Genomic DNA, 23252 nt, shown 5'->3' with positions numbered 1-23252 from the left:
AAAACATGGAAACCCAATGTGTGTGTGTGTGTGTATGGGTGTTAAGGATGTGGCCTACAAACTCCTGCAAGAATACTAAGTATGCTGAAAACACTGGAGTCTTTCAAGACCCTGAGGGACCTCGATCAGCCATAATGCAAGCATGCAGACGTGATGACAGAAGCCCGTTCTCATCACAGATGCCACAAAAAAGGCAGAGCCATGAATACACTGAGTAATTGCTTACGGCCAGCGGCAGAGACACCATTTACACTGGTAACTGGTGAATAGTTAAACATCCCACAACCCCTTGCTCCATCCATCATTTCCGTTGGCTTTTATAATTATCAAAAGAGAAGCTTATGAAACATGACTACAAAGCACTAAATGTGTGTGTGTGTGTGTGTGTGTGTGTGTGTGTGTGTGTGTGTGTGTGTGTGTGTGTGTGTGTGTGTGTGTGTGTGTGTGTGTGTGTGTGTGTGTGTGTGTGTGTGTGTGTGTGTGTGTGTGTGTGTGTGTGTGAGAGAGAGAGAGAGAGAGAGAGAGAGAGAGAGAGAGTAAAATGGGAACATCTCCTGGTCTTTTAAACTGGATGAATGAAAAAAACAGGCTAATGTAGTCATGTGATTCATGATACTGTGACATTAATATATGGATATTGAATACCTTCCAAAGTCGGATGAAAGTCGTGTTAGCTGTGTGTCATCTCTGTGCAACCCTGTAACCTGTAATCATCCAAAATTCACCTGACAGACTGTTTTCACTGCTATTCAGAAAGCTAAAGTGATGTGCTTGGATTTACTTACTGCAAATGAGTGCAGATAGACAGCAGTGATGGCAGCTTTCCAGAGTGAATCCAGTCATACTTCTGACATTAACACAAGCTACTTTCTCTACATTGTTGTTATTGTTGTTTATAATGATTGATCGAATTCTCATTTGAGAATATTAGTAATGTGACAGTAAGAACAGAAATAATGCAAAGGAAATTATAATGTCCAACAAGTGATAAATAAAAGGTAATTTTCCATGTATGCTGTCCACTTGTTAGCTGCTTTTTGTTCTTTAATTACACAAAGAATTTAAAAGACTTTAATAGGTAGGCACAGTTAATTAGACTTTAGATTAAAAGTATTTAAAATATAAAAAAGAAAAGAAAGGAATTTGTTTAAAGGGTTAATTCTCCCAAAAATGAAAATTCTGTCATTTATTATTCACCCTCATGCAGTTCCACACCCGTGAGACCTTTGTTAATCTTCAGAACACAAATGAAGATATTTTAGTTGAAATCTGATGGCTCCGTGAGGCCTGCGTAGGGAGCAATGACATTTCCTCTCTCAAGATCCATAAGGTACTAAAAACATATTTAAATCAGTTCATGTGAGTACAGTGTTTCAATATTAATATTATAAAGTGACGAGAATATTTTTGGTGTGCCCAAAAAAATTAAATAACGACTTAAATAGTGATGGCCGATTTCAAAACACTGCTTCAGGTGTCGAATCAGCAGTTCGGAGCGCCAAAGTCATGTGATTTCAGCAGTTTGGTGGTTTGACACGCGATCCGAATCATCGTCACTAAATAAGTCGTTATTTTGTTTTTTTGGAGCACCCAAAATATTCTTGTCGCTTTATAATATTAATATTGAACCACTGTACTCACACAAACTGATTTAAATGTTTTTAGTACATTAATGGATCTTGAGAGAGGAAATGTCATTGCAGTCTATGCAGACCTCACTGAGCCATCGGATTTAAACAAAAATATCTTAATTTGTGTTCCAAAGATTAACGAAGGTCTTATGGGTGTGGAACAGCATGTAAGTAATAAATGACATTATTTTCATTTTTGAGTGAACTAACCCTTTAAGTGTGTCCATCATGTTAGTGTAGACTCAAGATGCAGTCTGTGTGTTTGCTTAACTTTACAATAAAGATAAAATGATATAATAAAATGAAACAAGCTGCATTTGGGAAGAACAAATATTACCAATATTTGGTTTATTAAAGCTGTACTTTTTTCTTTTGGGGGTCGGGTTTTGGTATGGGGTTGTTTGTAGTCATTATAAATAGCTTTATATATATATATATATATATATATATATATATATATATATATATATATATATATATATATATATATATATATAAGTCTGTGGTATGTCCTTGTTTTAATAGCTCGGTAAACATGTTATTTTTTACACTGTTTGTACTATGCGTGTTTGTTACAGTAGGTGTGTGTGAGTGCAGCCTGATATTCTGGGAACGGAGGGGTCATGTTGTTGACCCACCTGCTCCCATCTCTCTTCAGCTGGATCTTGTCGCGTTTCAGCAGCTGCAGCCCCTCACAAAGCACGTCTTTGTAATCCGCCCTGGATAGACACGAGGAGCAGAGGAAACAGAGAGGCAGAAACAGCTCATCTTGCCTTCTTTGGTGATTTTACATTGACTGCCCTTCATGCTACTAGATGAACACATACCTTCATGCCTGACAAACACACACACCTGTTACATGAGGGTAAAACTAACGGACAAATCCAAGTAACTGAAGAAAACATGAGTACTGCACAGAATTTCACATGCAGATGAAAAATATTCAAACCTGTGTTCTTCCCGCAGCATGCAAAGTATATTTGCAAATGTGACCAAGGCCGAAATAGCTGGAGCAGGCTGTTTGCTGCACTTTAGTCAAATTTTCCGAATGTGGTGTGCTGTGGAGCGTGCTACAGTATCTACATAGACTTGATGCCTGTTTCTAAACCTTTATAGTGAATATAATGCACGTCGCTTACCAAGTGGGCAGCACAGTAGGGTCAACGACATGTTTTTGGTGTTCAGAAATAGAAAGACGGAGTGTCAAAAATGGTACAGAACGTAGGGTCTCAAAGTTAAACTTCAAAAATCAAAATTGTTTTAAATTTTTACAAAATTATTGTGGCTGGATCATGGTACAATCAGGAAATGAACATAACATGTCGTTTGTCCCTTTTATTCATCTCACCTCTTAGCAACTCACAGGAAATGTACAGGAAGTGACATCTCTCCCACACATATCAGCTGGGCTGGGTTGCTGCCAGTCACAGGCACACGTATCATGCATGATTACAAGACTTCAATATTACTTTTTCTTTAATGTGCTCATAGTAATATCATATAGAATTTCATAAATGGACAGAAGACCTCACATACACACAGACACGCATGCACACATGTTGGGTTTTCATATTTTATGGGGACTCTCCATAGACACAATGAGTTTTACACCGTACAAACTGTATATTCTATCACCCTACACTAACCCTACCCCTAAACCTGCATTTTTACATTTTCATTAAACATCCTTAGTATGATTTGTAAGCCTTTTTCCTCATGGGGACCAAACAAATTCCCCACAAGATCACATATTTCTGTCATTATTATCCTTGTGAATACCTGAACACACACACACACACATTTTATTGCTTTTTGCAGGGAGAAATTTGCATCCAGTGAGAGTGACTGTCAGCAGTTCAAAATAGTGAAGTGAGAGCAGTATACCGTTTGAACTAACTGGCGCAAAAAGAAGAGGAACAAATGTAATAATTGAAGTAGGAAGTTAATAAAGTTTCTTCAGGACCATAGTGGTCAAAGCATACTGATAGCTAAATGATAATTTACAATAAACCGCAAATAGATGTAAGGAATGAACTAATCATTTGTGCAAAGCATGCAATTAACAGACCAGAGAGATAATCAAACATGGAGACATAAAAAGTATTAAGATAATTTTCAGAAAACTGCTTGGCTTATAATGAAAAAAAGTTTTGTAACAATAAAATATGTTCCCTTCAGTTCAAACAACACTGTTGTAAATAATAGTTAACATAGATATAACTTAGATATACAGTACAACAGTAGCTACATTTTTTGTATCACATTATAACCATTATTAAATTATTTGTTAAAAGTACAGTGCATTCAGAAAGTATTCACACCCCTTCATTTTTTTTTTTCAGATTTTATGATGCAATCTTATACTAAAATGCTTTCCCCCACATAAATCTCCACATAATGACATAGCAAAATCAAAAATTTTTACATTTTTGCAAAATTATTACAAAGAAAAACTAAATTATTAAATTGACTTGAAGTATTCAGACTCTTTCCTATGACAGTTCAAATTTAACTTAGGCACATCCCTTTTCTCTGGCAAATTCAATTGATTAGACATGATTTTGAAACGGACATACCTCCCTATACAAGGTCTGAACAGCTGAAAAGTCATGAGGTCAAAGGACAGTATGCAGAGTCAAGTCAAGTCAAATTTATTTATATAGCGCTTTTACAATTGGTAATTGTTTCAAAGCAGCTTTACATATTAGAAGCACAGAAAAAAAGGGAAGTGGTTAAAACTGTACAAACAAGCGTGGTAATATGTAACATATACAAGATGGTGCTACATTAAGCCAATGTCGGCTGACTTCCAGGGGTGGAAAAAACCCCCTAGGAGAAAAACCCAGCGTGCTAGCACTGGGAAAAAAGTCCTAGGAGGGAAAAAAACCCTTGGAAGATATATATATGTAAATGTATATGGAGATCAAAATCTGAATTGTACATTTTTATTATAGAGATTAAAAATCAGAGACAGGATTGTGTCAAGGCACAGATCTGGGGAAATTCTGCTAAGCTGAAGGTGGTCTCCATAATTTTTTAAACAGAAGAAATTTGTAACAACCAGGACTCTTACTAGAGCTGGCCATCTGGCCAGACAGAGTAATCAGGATAGATGTGCCAAGAACCTGATGATCACTCTGGTGATCCAACACCAGAGCTCCAGAGATCATGTGTAGAGTAGTGCTAGACGATATGACCTAAAATCAAAATCTTGATTAATTGAATTTGAATTGATTAATTTACCTTGATTACGAATAATGAACGATTTTGTGTTATTTTGCATTTTTGTTTTGCTTTGTTTTGTTTTGTTTTTGCCCTCATAGTTCACTGACAAGGTTTTTGTGGTACATATTCTATTAAAGGATTAGTCCACTTTTACATAAAATTTTCCTGAATATTTACTCACCCCCATGTAATCTAAGATGTTCATGTCTTTCTTTCGTCAGTCAAAAAGAAATTAAGGTTTTTGATGAAAACATTCCAGGATTATTCTCCTTATAGTGGACTTCAATGGCCTCCAGACGGTTGAAGGTTAAAATTACAGTTTCAGTGCAGCTTCAAAGGGCTTTAAACGATACCAGACGAGGAATAATGGTCTTATCTAGCGAAACGATCAGTCATTTTCGAAAAAAATACAACTGTATATGCTTTATAAACAGAAATTATTGTCTTGCACGTGCTTCCGCTTTCCGCATTCTTCAAAAAGTTTACGCTGTATGTCCTACGCCTTCCTTATTCAACTTACGGAAAAAAAACTAAACTGGTCCCGTGTTCGTTCAGTTGGGACGTGGGTGAACCACGCTCGCCTAGCTCGACGTGATCAAACTCACAGTGTCCAACTCAGTACAGTGTCCAAAAGGTCATAATAAATTTATTTTAGCTTAAAAATGGTGGTGGACATCACAGTCCTCATTCTGTTCTTTTGCACTGTCTATTCTTGAGTAATTACAGACCTATATTTTTAACGACATGTCAACCATTAAAACAAATACTTCCAATATAGTCTGTTAGGCGTAACATTATATGACAACGTTATACAGTCTATGGTTTCAGCCTATAGCTAATCACAATCTGTTAGATTCTGGAGTGTAGTAAAGTTTTAAATAAAATTATAAATAAATAATATTATAATAATAAAATAAAATTATATTAGAATTTCATATTAGAAAAAATGGAGCCCACACTTCTTGGACACAGCAATCCATATTATTTGATAATTGTATGAAATAATCCAGAAAAAAGCACAAACATGGCAGAGATGCCAAGTTCAACATCTGGAATTAGCTGAGGTGATGTGAAGGCTAACAGACAGACATATGGCTAGTATAGTGACAGCAGCAGAAATCCACCTGTCACTCAAGTGGCTATGGCCTTAATTACACAGAACATTAAGGCTTAATATAATTTGGATGAATTAAAAAAAAAAAATCACCCCCTCACAGTTGTCATAAAGGGCAAACTTAAAGGTGCTACAGAGGATGTTTTGCTTTATACATTTTTGCAATATTACTTGAAACTGTCTTTACTAACTGATAAAAGACTATTTATTAGGTGTACTGAAAAGAATAATATTAATATACATCATCTGTGCACGAGGTAGGGCCTTAAAAACATTAGCCAATTGGCCCTCTGGCTTGTCAATCACTGCCATGACATTCCTTGTGAGAGACGTGCGTGGCTGCACGCTCCAGTAACTTTCCACACTCCACAGGTGCCGCATGCAATGTTTTTGTCAGGAGACAGGAGTAACAACTGCAGATTATGAGTTACCTGCGGTGAGTCCGACATAATGAATCCACTAACATGACACAGTGAATGCCACTGGTAAACACTCGTGTTCCAATACTCGTGCACGAGTTTTGGGAGGCGTTCCCTCAAAAAAAGCCTCAAACTTGATTCTCAGATTGTGAGAATCATCTGCATAGCACCATTCCAACTGTGAAGCATGGTGGTGGTAGCATCATCCGGTGGGGGTGTTTTTCAGTGGCAAGGACTGGGGAACAGGTCAGGAACCTTAATAAAAACCTAGTCCACAACTCTCAAGTCTCAATCTGGGCTGAAGGTTCATCTTTCAACAAGACAATGACCCCAAGCACACAGACAACGCAATGCAAGAGTTGCTTAGGGACAATTCGATGAATATCCTCAAGTGGCCCAGTCAAAGCCTGGACTTGAACCCAATCGAAATGACTCTCCTGACAGAACTTGAGAAGATCTGTAGAAAGGGATAGGGGAAAATCCAAAGGGGTGCCAAACTTGTTGCATCATACCCAAAAACAAGACTAAGGCTTTAAAAGCTGCCAAATGCACTTCACATTGATATTAGTATTCAGACAATGTAATATTTATTTTCTTTTTTTTATGAATTTGCAAAATTATCACAAATTTAGATTTTGATTTGTCATTATGGGGTATGGAGTGTAGATTGATGTGAAAAGACATTCAAGTATTTTAGCATAAGGCTGCTGATAAGGCTGTTGATGGGAATGCTAGGCTTGCTATGGAATAAGACAAGTCTGTGGAAAACTGAAGAGTCCCCTGTGATTGTGTGTTTGTGTGGAGACATCCCGTTTCCCGTAAGAAGCACAGGGGTGGATCGCACTGCTCGGAAACAAGCATCCCATACAAATCTAATTCAACAACGAAATTAGGAAGTTGATTTATGAGAATATGGGATCAAAAAGACAGAAGAGTTGGAAGACGAGGGATGCCACAATTTTTATCCAGACCATATGGAGTGGGAATGGGGGGTGGCGATATGTGTCCTTAGCTGTCCCATTACAGAATTTACTACATTCTTTCAAGAACTTAACCTGTCAAGTAGAGAACAAACATCTTTCAGATATCAGAAAATCAACTGAAAACTGCTGATTGGATGCCAATGCATTGCACAAAAGTTTCATTGCAAAAGAAAAAGAGATGATTTTTCTTTTGCAGATAAACTGTTGTAGATAAGCATGTTTGTAGATAAACTGTTACTCTTTTGGTTGACTCTCAGTTGAAACACTTGTATGGTTACTGATTCTACAAAAGCTAGAATAATCTGATCTGTGGCTGAACATGATCCCTTCAGCATGAACTTGAACAAACAAGACAGTGAAGTATCTGGGAATAAACACATACAACCAATAAAATCTGGAAGTGGTTGAACTCTCTTCCACACAGCTCTGAAAAATGGCTTCAAGCCAGTTCACTCAGAGCCATTCACACTAATTGTTTCCTTCAGTCTGAATCCTCAATCCCCTCCTGCTCCTTTCAACATCTCCCACTAATAAGTTTAAATAAAATCTCTAATTAGAACAGTAAGCCTTTCATTATGATGCTTTTGTTGAATAAATTTAGGTTAGTGTGTGGTCAGAGGTCAATGGGACGGCCAGACACACAACAGAGGTCAGAAGATCAAACACTTTGAAGGGATAGTTCACCCAAAAATAAAAAATAAAAATCATCATTTACTTACCCTCAAGTTGTTCCAAACCTATATAAGTTTCTTTCTCCTGTTGAACACAAAATAGGATATTTTGGAAATTGTTGGTAAAAAGACAGTTGACGGTAGCGATTGACTTCCATAGTATGGAAAATAAATACTATGGAAGTTGATGGCTACCATCAACTACCGTCTGGTTACCAATATTGTTCAAAATATCTTCTTTTGTGTTGTATTTTTGGGTGAACTATCCCTTTAATGACTTAACCACAGGACCACTAGCTTACTATATTTTGTCCAGTATGTACTGTATACTGGATTTTTTAAATAGGTATTATGCAGTATAAACATTTCAACACTGTTGTCATTTGACCTCACGCCACATGCTTAATTTAGTGAGTGGCATATGGAGTCCATTGACATGCACAGACTTACAGATGACAACAATATGAAAGCAAAACAAATTCTGAAACAGCCTAAGCATCATCATAAGCTGTTTTCTGTCATGACAACTCTAAAATGTTAATGTATTTGGTCTTGGTGGAATAGATCTGCTACACTACTGCTGCTGCTGCAGAGTAATTACCGATACTTGCTACTGCCAATATATTCACAGCATGCTGCTGTGAGCATGCAAGACATGCTGCTGCTGCACATATAACATACATGAAATAACCCCTGTAGAAGATCTATACAGGTGGATCTGGGGAGGAGGAGGGTTTCCATATGTAAATGCGGAGCCTGCATACACTTATTCAAATTTTGGAGGAAAAAAATGTCTCAACTTTTGGCAGTCTGATTAAATCAAGAAATAAAGAGATGCTAATTAAAAAAAAAAAAAAAAAGTTCATATTGCCTCAGGTTCATTCATCACAAAATAGGAAGTCAAGTTGTACATTTTGTACTGTGAGATTCAATAACCTGCACAGTATGCTATGCATGCAGAAAATACAAATACTGTGCACAGTATTGTAAGCCTAGAGTAAGAGTTGTCTTCAGTGACACTGTTTAGTTTGAAAGAGTAAATTAGTTATGTCAACGTTTTACAACCTTCACAGAGATGTGAAGCCAAAACCAAAACAATGAACAAGATTTATCATTCCAAACCTTCGTGTCATTCCAGACTTTTTTGTTCTGTGAAACACACATATAAATATAAACTTCAGCAGAATGTTCTCTCTACTATTTACCGTAACCAGGAATTCAGGTAAAAAAAATCAAGTAAAAAAAAAAAAGGTTCTAACACTCCAGGTCACTTCCTGTGAAATTGGTGAATTTGAATATTTGAAAGAAAAATGGAAGTTTCTGAAATCGGGGAAGAAACTGTGGCTCTTTTTCTTCAATTATAAATGACTTGAGTCTCAGAGCAGCAGATGAAACTCAGTAAACGCAATCGGATGCTGGTGTTTGGGATCAATTGTGTGAGATGCATCTGGGAGGCCATTAAACCAAATCATTCTGATAACAAACATTGGCTCAGGCATTTCAGAATGACCAAACCAACATTTGAGATGCTCTGCGATGTAACTGGTAAGTCCAGTTATCCATTCACATCCAAAAAAACTATTTCTCAATTGAGTGCAAGTTTTTTGTACACATTTTTATAATGTATGCACATATTGGCATTTTTAGCCTGCTTTCGGGTTAATCCATGTGTGGGTAACTAGAAGGTATTGTATCATTTAACTCAATCATTATTGGGTTATCTGGGAATCGTAGGGAGAGAGTGCCTTTTTTTTTTGTGTACAATTGTTTTCTCCTGTTTATTGTTTAAAGAGGGAGCTCAGGGAAGTTTGTGTTGTTATTTTTTCATCTTTGTTTTTGAGTAGGGTAAGTAGATTCTCTAAACCTTAGTTAGCTCCAGTTTTGTTTGTTGTTTTAGGTATACTCTCTCCTGAGAATTTATTCCCTCATGTTCTCCTTCTGGCAAGCTCTTTTTGGTATAAGGAAATAAACATTTAGACTTTCCCTTAAAGTGGTGTTGTGTTTTCCCTCTGAGACTGAGGCTGAAGTGTGTCCTCCACGTTTTTTTTTTTTTTTCATCCTTGCGTTACCTTTTCTAATAAGTTATCTTATTTTCTTTTGTTGCCTTCCCTTCTAACTCCTAGACTAGAAGGGGAACGTAACAGAGTGCAAGTTTTTTGTACACATTTTTATAATGTATGCACATATTGGCATTTTCATCCAGTGTCTCTATGCAATATCCCAAAATGTGCACACAAAGAGGTGAATGGAAACATGGAGAAAGCATAATCTTGTTATTTTAGTCTTGATCTCATTGAATTACGCTCAAAGTTGTACTACAGTCAATTGTTTGCTGATACCAGTGAATAAGATGTGCTGTAAACAGAATCCTACTGTACATGTCGCAAAATCGTTACTTTTTTTCAGTGTAAATGCCAAAAATTTACCAATTTAAAATTAATGTTTAACAGCAAATTTAAATTTACATTAAATTTGGAGGCTTGCCTCAAAGAGACTCTGGCTGCATTCGAAAACTCAGGCAGCTGACTTGTTGCCTCGCTGGCCTATCAGGCAATGACTTAGTAGGCAGCGTTTGCGCTTGAAGGCACCCCATGAAACTGATTTCAGACAGACTTCTGAGGCAGTGTAATGGTTTAATGATCTACAGCAAAATAGAGCAAGCTTGGATGATATCTGAGCAAATATTTAATTAATACAATAGTAATTTTTTCGCTAGACATGACATCAGAAGTGGAAAACAATGGTCAAAAATGTACATTTACACACAAATTTGCAGCACAAAAGACTGTAGATTCTGTCTGGGCCTAATTATCTGGAGCTTAACACCCCTTGGGTCAGTAATTGATGACATATTTCTTATTTTGGGGAGTAATCTTTTAATCTAAAAAAACCCCACTCAGGTTAATTAATAAATTAAAATGTATAAATGACAAGATACATATACGTATTCCGAAAACATAATTGCAGAAAGAGCTTTTTTTTTTTTTTTTTTTTTTACAAAATGCAGGGAGGGAAAAGGCAATTGTAAAAGCACTTCCATCCGTTCACTAAAAATGTTTTTGATTCTCTGTGTCTGACAGGAAATGGCCAGGACAAAGACATATAGATGGCAGACACAAACCAAGAGTCTCCCCTGAGAAATTAAATCCTTTTGTCTCACTGGAACATGAGTTCATGTGCTTCTCTCTTCTCCTCATCTGTTACTATTTCTTTCTTTTTTTCTCTCTCTCTTATTATAAACATGGACCAAGAATATTCCCCACAATGTAGAGTGCTATGATGGCTGGATTCATTGTTGTCTCATCCATAACCTGATGATACTCTTATTCTCAGACACTTTCAAATTACTTCCAACACTTGGCAGCAAGTTAAACCAGTTATGGACAGTGTTAGAATTTCCTTGGTAACACTTTAGAATAACAGTCTGTCAATAATAAATAACTATGCAGTAAGTAATGCAGGACTAATGAGTATACTACATTAACACTTCAGCTACTACTATTAATTAATATAGAAACAAGCTTAACTAATCAGTAAGTAATATCGAATTTAGAAAATAGTTCCTTATTAGCTATAATCTATAATTACTAAATGAGATTAGCATCAATAATAACTATTAACTAACTGACGAATTGTAAAGAACATTATCGTCTGTCTGAGATATAATCAGTCATAATTTTTACTCTGAATACAAATAAAATGCATCACTAATTACTCAAGTGTTACCTAGTCACTATGCAGGAACTACTAGTGATCTGGACCATTATTTTAAAGTGAAAAACATCTTTTTCACTTTAAAATAATGGTCCAGATCACTAGTAGTTCTTGAAGATTTTCTTTTTTTTTTTTACTCAGAACGTGGTCATAAAATGCTTCACTAATTAATCAAGTACCTAGTCATTCTTCAAGAACTACTAGTGATCTAGACCATTATTTTAAAGTGAAAAAGATGTTTTTCACTTTTAAATAATTGTCCAGATCAGTAGTAGTAGTAGTTCCTGCATAGTGACTAGGTAACACTTGAGTAATTATGCATTTCATGATCATGTTGAGAGTAAAAAAAAAAATGAATTAAATGAATTAAATTAAATTAAATTAATTAATTAGTAATTCTTTATAATTTGTCATAGTTACCTATTAGTTCTTAATGATGCCAATCTCATTCTGTAATTATTGATTAGCTAATAAGGAACTATCTTAGTACTAAATTCGATATTTCTTACTGATTAGTTAAGCTTGTTTCTATATTAGTTAATTGTAGTAGCTGAAGGGTCAATGTAGTACTACTTATTTGTCTTGCATTACTTTCTGCATAGTTACTTATTAATGACGGACCATTATTCTAAAGTGTTACTATTTCCTTTTGTTTCTTTTTGCTGTGTTAATATAAATATGTGTGAACATGAATTCACTTTACAGAAATATTTATATTTATATCATTTATATAGTATATATTGGGTTGTATTTAACAGATTAGTAGCTCATTCGCAAATAATGAATCAGGTATGATGACTCCTGTGGTAAGTTCCCCTACCTTTTTATCCCTTGTCAACGTATTTATTGAATGGTATTCAATTTTATTGTTTTTATCTGAAAAAGCTGTGTTTGTTCCGTAAGTAGAATAGGGAAGGCGTAGGACATACAGCGTAAAATTTTTGAAGAATACGAAAGTGCAGTTTTGGCAGAAGCACTTGGAATGCGATCATTTGTTTATAAAAAGCATATACATTTACATTTTTGAAAATGACAGATCGTTTCACTAGATAAGACCCTTATTCCTCCTCTGGTATTGTTTAAAGCTGCAATGGAACTAATTTTGACCTTCAACCGTTTGGAGGCCATTGAAGTCCATTATAAGGAGAATAATCCTGGAATGTTTTCATCAAAAACCTTAATTTTTTTTCGACTGAAGAAAGAGAGACATCTTGAATGACATGGGGGGCGAGTAAATTATCAGGAAAATTTTATTTGAAAGTGAACTAATCCTTTAAGTGTGACATTTGTCTGGAGAACTTATAGAATCACACCAATTTATTGGCTCATGACACCATCCTCCAAGGCATCATGTAATCGGATTTCTGCTCTTTAGGAGTGAAAGATTTCCCTAAAGAAATTATATTGAACAGAATTCTGTGTGACAATTAAAAACTGGATTTATTTAACTTTGAAATGCATTTGCTCCATTCAGTTATATATAGAGACTTAATATGGATCCCAGTGTCAGGATCAAGTGGATGGTTTATTTTAAATAGGATCTTGTTAGAAGATTATATGTTTGTTCAGAGCTTTTGACTACAGATTGTTTTGTAAACTAGGCACAGTGTAATGGAGAGTCCGGAACTTTAGTTTAATATAAAGCAGTCAGCTGTATTGGATCTGAGAGCTACATAGCAAATTGTAAGAAAACATTTTCAAAATGCTTTGTCTGTAAATAATATTTTTTACCACATTTTGCACAAAAAAAAAAAATAAAATATTAACATTAAGTGAACCTCAAGGAACATATTAAAATAAAAATAAAAAACATGCCATGACCCCTTTGAAAGAGACTGAATCCAAAGCAAGTCAGAGCACATTTTTACTGGATTAAACTTCACAGTTACATACAGATGAGGCAGTAAGAAAAACAAGGCTGATTCTCTTTCCTGTATGTATGACTCACCTACATCTACATCAGAGGTCAAACCCATCCTGCCCCCATCAGTTGTCATTGACCCAATACAGTGGGATATCATGGAATAAATCCAACACTCTCAATAGGAACACCCTTCATCCACTGAATGGCCACCCAACAAACAGTATGTTCCCCAGAACATCAGGCAGCGAGTCATTCAATGGGTTCACACCTCCTTAAGCTCCAGCCATCCGGTTATCAACAGAACTACAGCATTGGAGCATAACTGTTTGTGGTGCTTGGAACTGTTGCCCATCCCACAGTGACCCTGGTCTCATATTGCTATTGATTATATCACAGACCTTCCTGACTTTAACAGGTCAACTACAGTCAAGTCATGTGATCTTTATATAGCGTTTTATACCATACAGAGTTTTTAAAAAGCAGATTCACAGTAACAAACAAGTAAATAACGATCAATGATGTAAACTTCATCAAATATGAGACAAATTCAAATTCTGCTGCAAAGCAGCTCTACAGAATACATTAGTGTCATTAATTAGCTCAAGTCAGTTCAGTGTTGATTCAGTTTCCTTCAATAACTTTGTAAAGTTCATCAATTTTGAAACGAGTTAAATGCAGCTATATATGTTGATTCAATTCAATTCAATAACAGTGGTGATGTTGCAAACTCATCAATTATGAAACAAAGTCGAATAAGCTATAAAGCAGCTCAAGTGTCATCATCCAGCTCAATTAATTTCAAGTTTTATTCTCATTCAAAAGTCAAATTGATAATATTAACGAATATTAAGTGTCTTTTAAACCCTGACTAAGCAAGATTAATCACATTGTGTTTTACTGCCCCCTTTGCCAAGTGTGTGACATAATAGCTTTGTGACATCAGGAAAATCAAACACTTCCTGTCAGAGTATGCTGTGCAGTTTATCATCTAAGCTTGTCATTTAAAGAATGGACCACTGCAATGCTCTATCGACCGGTGTGACTAAACCTCTGCACGATATAGAATGTGGGGGCATGTCTAGTCTTTAATCAAACCCATGTCACACCTCTCCTGATCTTAGTCCACTCCACTGAAGGCACACTTCTTCAGCAAGTATTTAAAGGTATAGTTCACCCAAAAATTAAAATTACTATAAATATGGTTCGCTCTGAGATGAAATTCACCAATTCATTCAATCAAATGTCAGTGTGGATAAAAGTGTCTGCTAGATGAATAAATGAAAATAAAATGAAAAATGCTGTTCTATAAGATAACAGTATGAAAATGACGCATAATTCGTAATGTCTTAACTTTTTTCAAACAGTACCTTAAATGATACTTAAAAAACTGGTAAGTTAATGTTTGCTTGTTTATGAATCTCAATGGTAATGTAACCCCTGCAGAAACCTTAAGTGCAGGAGGTATTATAAGGTAAAACTGATTCCACAAGAAGATTTAAAAAATGGACAGATGACAGTGGATGTTAATTGTCACAGACAAACAGTACAGTATGTGCCAAACAAATGCAACACTCTTATCCAGATCACAGAAAACACGAGAGAAATTCCATCATACACTGCTTTCACCAAAGACTTAAATAAACAAACTGAAGATGGTACGTTCAAAACATCAATTGGTATGGTCAGCATTGCCACAAGAAAAGATTTCCTTGTTTTCATTTCTTCTCAATCATTTGCAATGATATCAGATTCACAGTAATGCAAAAAGTAATACTTTCACTGTCAGTATTCATCAAATTTCTACTTATTAATTAATCCACAAACTCCAAAAAATGTCTAAAACACTTACCATTCCAAGCAATCTCCAATTTATGTTTATAAAAAATAAATAAATCCAAAAGTCTCATTATGCTTCGAGCACTCTTTGCAGCTCTGAGCACACTCAAATGTCTGACCAGCGAGACATTGTCTTTTCATGGGAAAGCTGTTTGATAAAATCATTTGCTAAACACTGGCATGAATACAGTGATTCAGCCTCCCCTCTTATCTGCATGTCTCTCTCTTTCTTAATATATTTAATTTAAAGAGAAATGTGTGTATTTCCTTATATTGAACAGCGTCTGTCAGAGTTTAACTTTCTTATCTAACAGAAAAAAAAAAATGGTTACGTTATTTCGATTGGTCTTCTTTAGACATTCTACTAACTATGAGTTGCAACAACATGTCAACTAACTGTCATTAGAGTATTAGTAGACTGTAGTAGGCTGTTAGGGTTTGAGTTAATAGAATAAGTTGACATGTAGTTGCAAAGTTACTTATAGTAAGAAGAATGCATGTTGGGGAGCATCGAAATAAAGTGTTACCAAAAAACGTTTAAGTACACTAGGAGATTTATCCTTTGTCATAGACAGACAGGTTGCTTTGTTCCTTTAGAAGTTTTTTTTTTTTCTTTCACGTTTTGTGAATGTAGATCATGTCAGTTTCCTTATATTCAAATAGTGTTTGTCATAGTGAAATAGCGAAAGTCACCTGCTGTCGCAAGATATTCAGCACTTCTATCATACACTAAACCAGCGGTCAGGTACATATGGCTCACAAGCCACTCCTGGCTCTTTGACAAAAAACCTGGCTCGCCAGGTCTCTCACCCTTTACCAACAAATGATCGATAAACAGTTAGACACCTCACTAGAGATTAAAGCAGAAAATAACAATTCCTTTGTAATACTGCCTACTGAAGTTAATGAAAAGTTTAGAATAATAATATTTCAAGTTGTACCAAGTGTACCAAGTAAGTTTTGTCAAAGTGCGTTCTGTGCTGTTCGCCAGTGTCACAACAGCAATTAATGGCAAACCACTTACACTTCTATGGTTACCTAGAGCTCCTGCACAGATTCAAGCAGTTACGCAGATTGTTAGTGATAATGGCGAAAAGAAAGATTTTTAGAACAGCAGCAAAAAACTTAAAAGTAAACAAAAAGTGACTGCACTGAAACATATCCTTATACTGAAACTGGTGCTCTGCTGTGCTAAGAGACATTTTGAAACATTTCACTGAATACTTTCACTTTTCCCACAGAGACATTTTATGTCCTATAAATGTGTCATATTAATGTCCGTATGCTTTCAGCAGGCAGGACTGTTTGAAGTTATTCATAAAGACACATGGATGAATGAAAAAGTAAAGAGCGGGATGTGTTTCAAATAATTAGTAATTCTGTCTGAATTATTTTTGTCATTACTAGTGAGTTACCATGACCTTCACTTTAGAATTAATTATACATTATGCATATTCACATTAATTATGAGCCTGTATTGGATAGTCTTCTGGGATGTATTAAAAAATAGTAGTTAATGATTGGCTAATATTGAAATACCTGCTATTACTGTGCTACTATTTAGTAATAAAACACATTAAACACGATTGTGCCTTTTAAACCATATATGCCAGATCTCAGACTTGTTTCAGTATATTTTGGGTCCATACATTGGCCCATAATGTACAGACACTAGTGCTCACATAACACTATAGATATCTATATGCAGATACCCCATTCAGCTGCTCCAGACAACATGTCAGCCATCTTGAAACAGTGCGAAATACTGCTCATCACACTAACAAACTAATGACTTTTGAAACGAATGAAACTAATGAGCAAACTAATGACCTTTATGGATCTTGAGAAAGGAAATGTCATTGCTGGCTATGCAGACCTTACCGAGCCATCGGATTTCAACAGAAATACCTTAATTTGTGTTCTGAAGATTAACAAAGTTCTTACGGGTGTGGAACAGCATGAGGGTGTGTAATAAATGACATTATTTTTGGGTGAACTAACCCTTTAAGGTTACGTAGTTACATTATACTAACTATATAAGTACTAAATAAGTACTGAGTAATATAAATTAACTACATAGAGTTACGTTTATGATAGGGTTTGGTTTAGTTAGTTGCTTGTAATTATGCTTAATTTACTGTTATTACTATAGTAAGTACATACGTAACATAACTATGTCACCTTAAAATAAAGTTACCGAATTTTCATTATAAATGTCACATCATTATTGATACTGTATCTATGGTAAGGTTCATGTGATTATCAATAATATTTATAAGAGCTTTAACCAAACTTATTTTATTTACCATATACAGAATTATCTAACAATATTAATAAAATAATAAAAAAAAAAATTTAAAAATCAGCTGCTGAAGACTTTTGCAGAAAAAGAACCGTCACAATATGGCGTTTGGCTCATATATAGTGGCACTAATAAGGCGTCTACGTATAGCTATTCATGCACAACACTTCCAAATTCCCTGTATCACTCCAGTCTGCTGTTGTATGAAACATGACCTGCTTTTATCTTTCAAATATACAGTAATTTGCTTCCACAAATCTGAAATCATAGAAAGCCTATGATGCTGTGGAAAATAGGGTAATAAAGACAAAAACATCAAGATCAAAAATAGATCTGTATAGATCACCGAAAAACTGCTGCATCACCAAAAAAACGTAAGTTCTTTAAGTGCTATAAATCACCCTTTTCCCCCATACCTACTCTATGTTTATACATATAAATGAAGAATTGTTTCTATTAATTGCTAATTGATCTAATATTGCCATAAAATATTCTTGATTATTTTTACATTTTCATTGACTGAAAATATGACATCCCTCTCTTTTAATGAATTTACATTTTAATGCCAAACATGTAAGTGAATACTAACACAGTTAAACCTAAACAAATAAACGTGGACCTATTTATATATCTTACATTTTCAAATATATCTCACAACCTGTTTACCCACTGTTCGTACAATTTTGTTTTCAAATGTTTTGCAAAGTTGCTGGTAATGAAAATGTAGAAGGAAATAAATGTATTTATTTGAGTGAAACGTATCAAATTACCTCATTGTGAAATGTGGTTAACCAATCGGAATTGATTGTGGCCACACAGTCCACCAACGAGAGGTGGCAGGAGGAGTGACATAGTCCTGGCGTAAAGGAGCTTCAAAGTCAGATTAACAGTGATGAGCTCTATCATTGTGCTTGTATCTTCTTGGATGGACTGTAACAGTGTCTGAAACTTTCTGGAACTAGGAAAAATACTAAAGAAGTTGGATTTGAGCATCAGAAGTGAGATAATGACAGAGGAGCAGGATAAGTCCAGCGCAGAGCCGCCCTGTAGCCCGGCCGGTTCATCCAGCTCGATGTCTCAGGAAGAGTCGGACTCTGACGCACCTTCATCTCCCGCTGGATCTACTAGCCACCCTTCACTCATGATAACGAGAATGGGTAAAAAACTGGAGGATGAGGATGACAGATTCCCGGCGTGTATCAGAGACGCGGTGTCGCAGGTTCTGAAGGGTTATGACTGGTCTTTAGTACCCATGCCAGCGCGAGGCAGCGGCGCGCTCAAGAACAAACCACACGTGAAGAGACCCATGAACGCGTTCATGGTTTGGGCTCAAGCCGCACGCAGGAAACTGGCGGATCAGTATCCGCACCTACACAACGCCGAGCTCAGCAAAACCCTCGGGAAACTCTGGAGGTAAGAGCTGCTTACTTTGATAATAGTTTTATTAGATGTGTTTCATTTTAATATTACTTCCAGAAAAAAAAAAAAAAACTGGCATAAATAAATAAATATTTAAAATAATAAAATAATGTATATGGAGGAAACACCCTTGTATTATTAACCCTTGAAAAATGTAAAGCTCTGGATGTAAACCATCAGTAAAGCAGAGTTTTTATATATTATATTTACACTGAGTATACTCTCTAAGTCAGAGCTTTTTTATTATAGTGCATTATTATTATTACATATTTACTTAAGACATAAGATTAAGTAATGTTTAAACTTTCTGAAAGGTGTGTTTTCTACTTCAGTAATACAGATTTTGTGTGTAAATACTAAATGTTGTCAGAACTGTATCCTTGTGAGCAGCGCTTCAACATACAGCATTTCAGGCTACCCGAGTTCAAGTCCCGAATTGATCCCATTCCCCTCTCTAGTCGATTCCTGAAAGCATTGATAAATAACACTCTGAGTGACGGAAAGTTAATTATGATTGATAATTGTGTCACTCAACAGACTGCTGACGGAGAATGAAAAGAGACCGTTTGTGGAAGAAGCCGAAAGATTGAGAGTTCAGCACAAGAAAGATCATCCGGATTATAAATACCAGCCGAGGCGACGAAAGAGTGTGAAGCCAGGTCAGAGTGAGTCTGATGGTGGCGTTGACCTAACCCATCACATGTATAAAGCCGAACCTGGAATGGGGCGATTGGCAAGTTCCTCGGATCACATCTCTGATCATACAGGTGAGATACACACTCTTCATGTGAAGCAAATTTATAGTATGCATGCAAAATAAATGTATATGTATAACCCGAAACATCATTTTGTGGTGATTATCCTTAGGTCAGCCTCATGGACCCCCGACACCCCCAACAACACCCAAAACAGACCTCCATCATGGAGGAAAGCAAGATTCAAAGCATGAAGGTAGACGTTTGCTTGACAGTAGTCGACAGAATATCGACTTTAGCAATGTTGACATTTCTGAGCTCAGCACAGATGTCATCAGCAACATAGAAACCTTTGATGTGCATGAGTTTGACCAATACTTGCCTCTCAGTGGCCATGCCGGAGCCGTTTCGACCTCAGAGCACGGTCACGGGCAGAATGCCAGCTCTGGAGGTGCTTACGCTTCATCTTACAGCCACGGGGTTTCCTGGAGTCGCAAAGGGCCCGGGGCATCCTCGTCAACTGGCACAAGTGAAGTGAATCAGCACAGAGCTCACATTAAAACTGAGCAGTTAAGCCCGAATCACTACAGCGAGCACTCACCCTCACACTCCGAGTACAGCATTTACAGCCCACATGCATGCGCCACCTCAGTCGCCGCCTCATTCGCCAGCACTCAGTGTGACTATACAGACCTTCAAAGCTCCAGCTATTACAGCCCCTATACCAGCTACCCATCTGGCCTCTACCAGTACCCATACTTTCATTCCTCACGGAGGCCGTACGGAAGCCCCATACTGAACAGCTTGTCCATTCCGCCCTCCCACAGTCCCACCACCAACTGGGATCAGCCGATTTACACCACGTTATCCCGGCCATAAGGCCCAGCCACGTTGTTGTATGGTGTCCATTATTATGATGAAGGACAGCATTAGCTGAGGGGGTTTGTGCCAACTAACTATGAAATAAGTGCCTGCTGATTTTTCGACATCATTTGATTGCTCACACACATCAGAACACTGACTGTTGGTGCTAAATGTGATGAATTTGTGCCAGCAGATATCCTCTGTTACAGGACCTACAAAAGTTTCTTGAACAGCTGAAAGGGTGGAGGGCTGAAATGATGAAACACAGCCGTATTGTTGGATTGTTATTTGAATAGTTAGTTGAATAATTATTTTTGGGAGCATTCCTGTGGGAAAAATATCTGTGAATGATATCTGCAGCAAAACCTCGTTTTGTGTTCAGCTCAGCCGTCACCAGCTAATTAAATCAAATCCTTGAAAAATAATGGGTGACATACATGGTTAACAATGAAAATTATTTTTGTCTTTTTATGTATGCATAATATTAGTGAGCACTTTAACATGTCAAAAGCTCTTAATTTCCAGTAAGTTCATTAATAATTGCATTTTTAACATCACCAGTCATTGATATTACATGCTTATTCTCATTGACTGTTTTGAATTAAATCAATTTCTTTAATTATACCAGCAATCAGTTGAACATTTTGATTACATTTTTTTAGGCTGTGAAACACAAACACACAAAACAGTGTTTACTCTACATCATTCTAACATTGTCTAACAGTAATTGCTGGCAATACTTGTGGAAAAAATAAAATTTTCTCTTAAAGATTACTGTCTAAACTTTGACTATCTAAGCTGATGGCTACTATTTGGTATTTTATTGCATTTCATTTGTTTTAGTGCCTTTTTTGTGAAAACATCACAATTTTCAATACTCCAAAAGTACTGAAATATATTTTAGTTAAATAATGAGGTTTTATATATATATATATATATATATATATATATATATATATATATATATATATATATATATATATATATATATATACCATCACCAAAACATATTAAATCATACTTTTTGCTTTAGGAAATAATTCCTAGCAGCTGCTGCAATTTGTCTTACATCTGCAACTAAAGCAGCAGCTGTCAGTGTCGAGAGGGGCTGCCATGATTTTATTAAACAAAAGGTTTTGTAATTTTCTTACCATAACTAATTATGATAACATTTCAGTTAAGATTATAAACAATGTTTACCGCAACCCTATATAGATAAAGTTGTTTGGAAAATGGATGGATGGTTAAAGAACATTTAGGCATTGAAATTATTTTATAGTGGTTTATTTCATGTGAATGAATATATAGGAAAGGAAATTTTTTTTCCTTGCAAGCTTTTCTCATCTGTGAACATGCATGATTCTAAGTGCATAAAAGTTATCAAAATGCTGCATCTTTATTTTTTATTTTTTTTAAAGATTTGGTTTAAGAGAATTACACATCTGTCCGTTCCAATAAAACTGTGTGTCAGTTGTGTTGATACAAAGAGGTCAATCATATTCAGGTTTCACATAGATATTTCATACTTTAATCACACTTGATTTTAGTCATACAGTACATGGAACTTGTTTGTCAGGACAGAAACTCAAATGTACCACATTCACTTCAACTTTACAGTGTGAACATGGAAAAATCATGGAAATACATGTCAGCTGCTCAGAATCTTCTGGTGTGGGGAAGATTCAGAGTTAATTCTGTGAGTACAGAAGGGGGTGAGAAGTGTCTGGGGTTGCATGTGGTCTGCTGGGTAGAATTTCAAAGCGAGGTCTGGCATTCATTCCAAGCAGTCCAGGGAGGAAGCACGGTGCCACTGCAAAGAACTGCTGAATTTTAATGATCTATTCTATTATGTAGTGGAGGGCTCTATTGTCTCTCTTTCTCCGGGAAGTAAGAAAAGAATTAATTGGACAGAAAATGGAAGGGCAGGCAAACTGACAGTCATTAGGGGGGATGTGAATGGATGATTACATGCACACGGGTGGATTTTTTTTCTCCATACTGTACTGTTTAACAGAAATACAGCCTGATGACCAGTATGGCAATTAGCAAAACTTCAGCTCATAATCGTGACAACAGTGATGATAATAATAAAACTGATAATTAATGAGCAGATGGGATGTGGGTGGCTTTAGGAAGACTTGTTTTTCTCTGTTAAACTCTCATTTCCTCTTGTGTTGGCCAGATAGTTTGAGGAGGAACTCTTAAGAGAGAGCAGACGTGACTCAAGTGCATTAAATAAAGGCACATGAGTCTCATTTCACTCTCAAACATCCTTTAGATTAGAAATCTGCATCTGCACAGTGAAACACAAGTGATGTGCAACACAAACACAAGTTTGCATATACGTTTTGACTCTCTTAGAAGAACACCAACACAGCTCTAGGTTTTAATTTGATACAGTGGCAAAATTAACAAGAAATAAAGTATCAACATTTTCAGACATTTCCAAACAGCACAGCAATAATGATTTTGTGTCCCAAAAAATTTCAAGCTAGCTGTTATTAATTGTCTCATT

General features: G+C 36.0%; 1 protein-coding gene across 1 annotated transcript; it reads left to right on the top strand.

Moving 5' to 3' along the window:
- Positions 1-18626: 18626 nt before the first annotated feature.
- sox8b (SRY-box transcription factor 8b) lies at positions 18627-21478 on the top strand. Its single transcript, XM_067382862.1, is given in 4 exon segments — positions 18627-19172; positions 19716-19945; positions 20046-20712; positions 20714-21478. Coding segments are annotated over 4 exon segments (1401 nt in total). The 5' UTR covers positions 18627-18765; the 3' UTR covers positions 20811-21478.
- The last annotated feature ends 1774 nt before the right edge of the window (positions 21479-23252 follow it).

Source organism: Chanodichthys erythropterus, chromosome 3 (genome assembly GCF_024489055.1).
Source record: "Chanodichthys erythropterus isolate Z2021 chromosome 3, ASM2448905v1, whole genome shotgun sequence".
Classification (NCBI taxonomy): domain Eukaryota; kingdom Metazoa; phylum Chordata; class Actinopteri; order Cypriniformes; family Xenocyprididae; genus Chanodichthys; species Chanodichthys erythropterus.
Note: the sequence above shows the minus strand (reverse complement) of the source record. Positions and strands in the feature narration are given on the sequence as shown.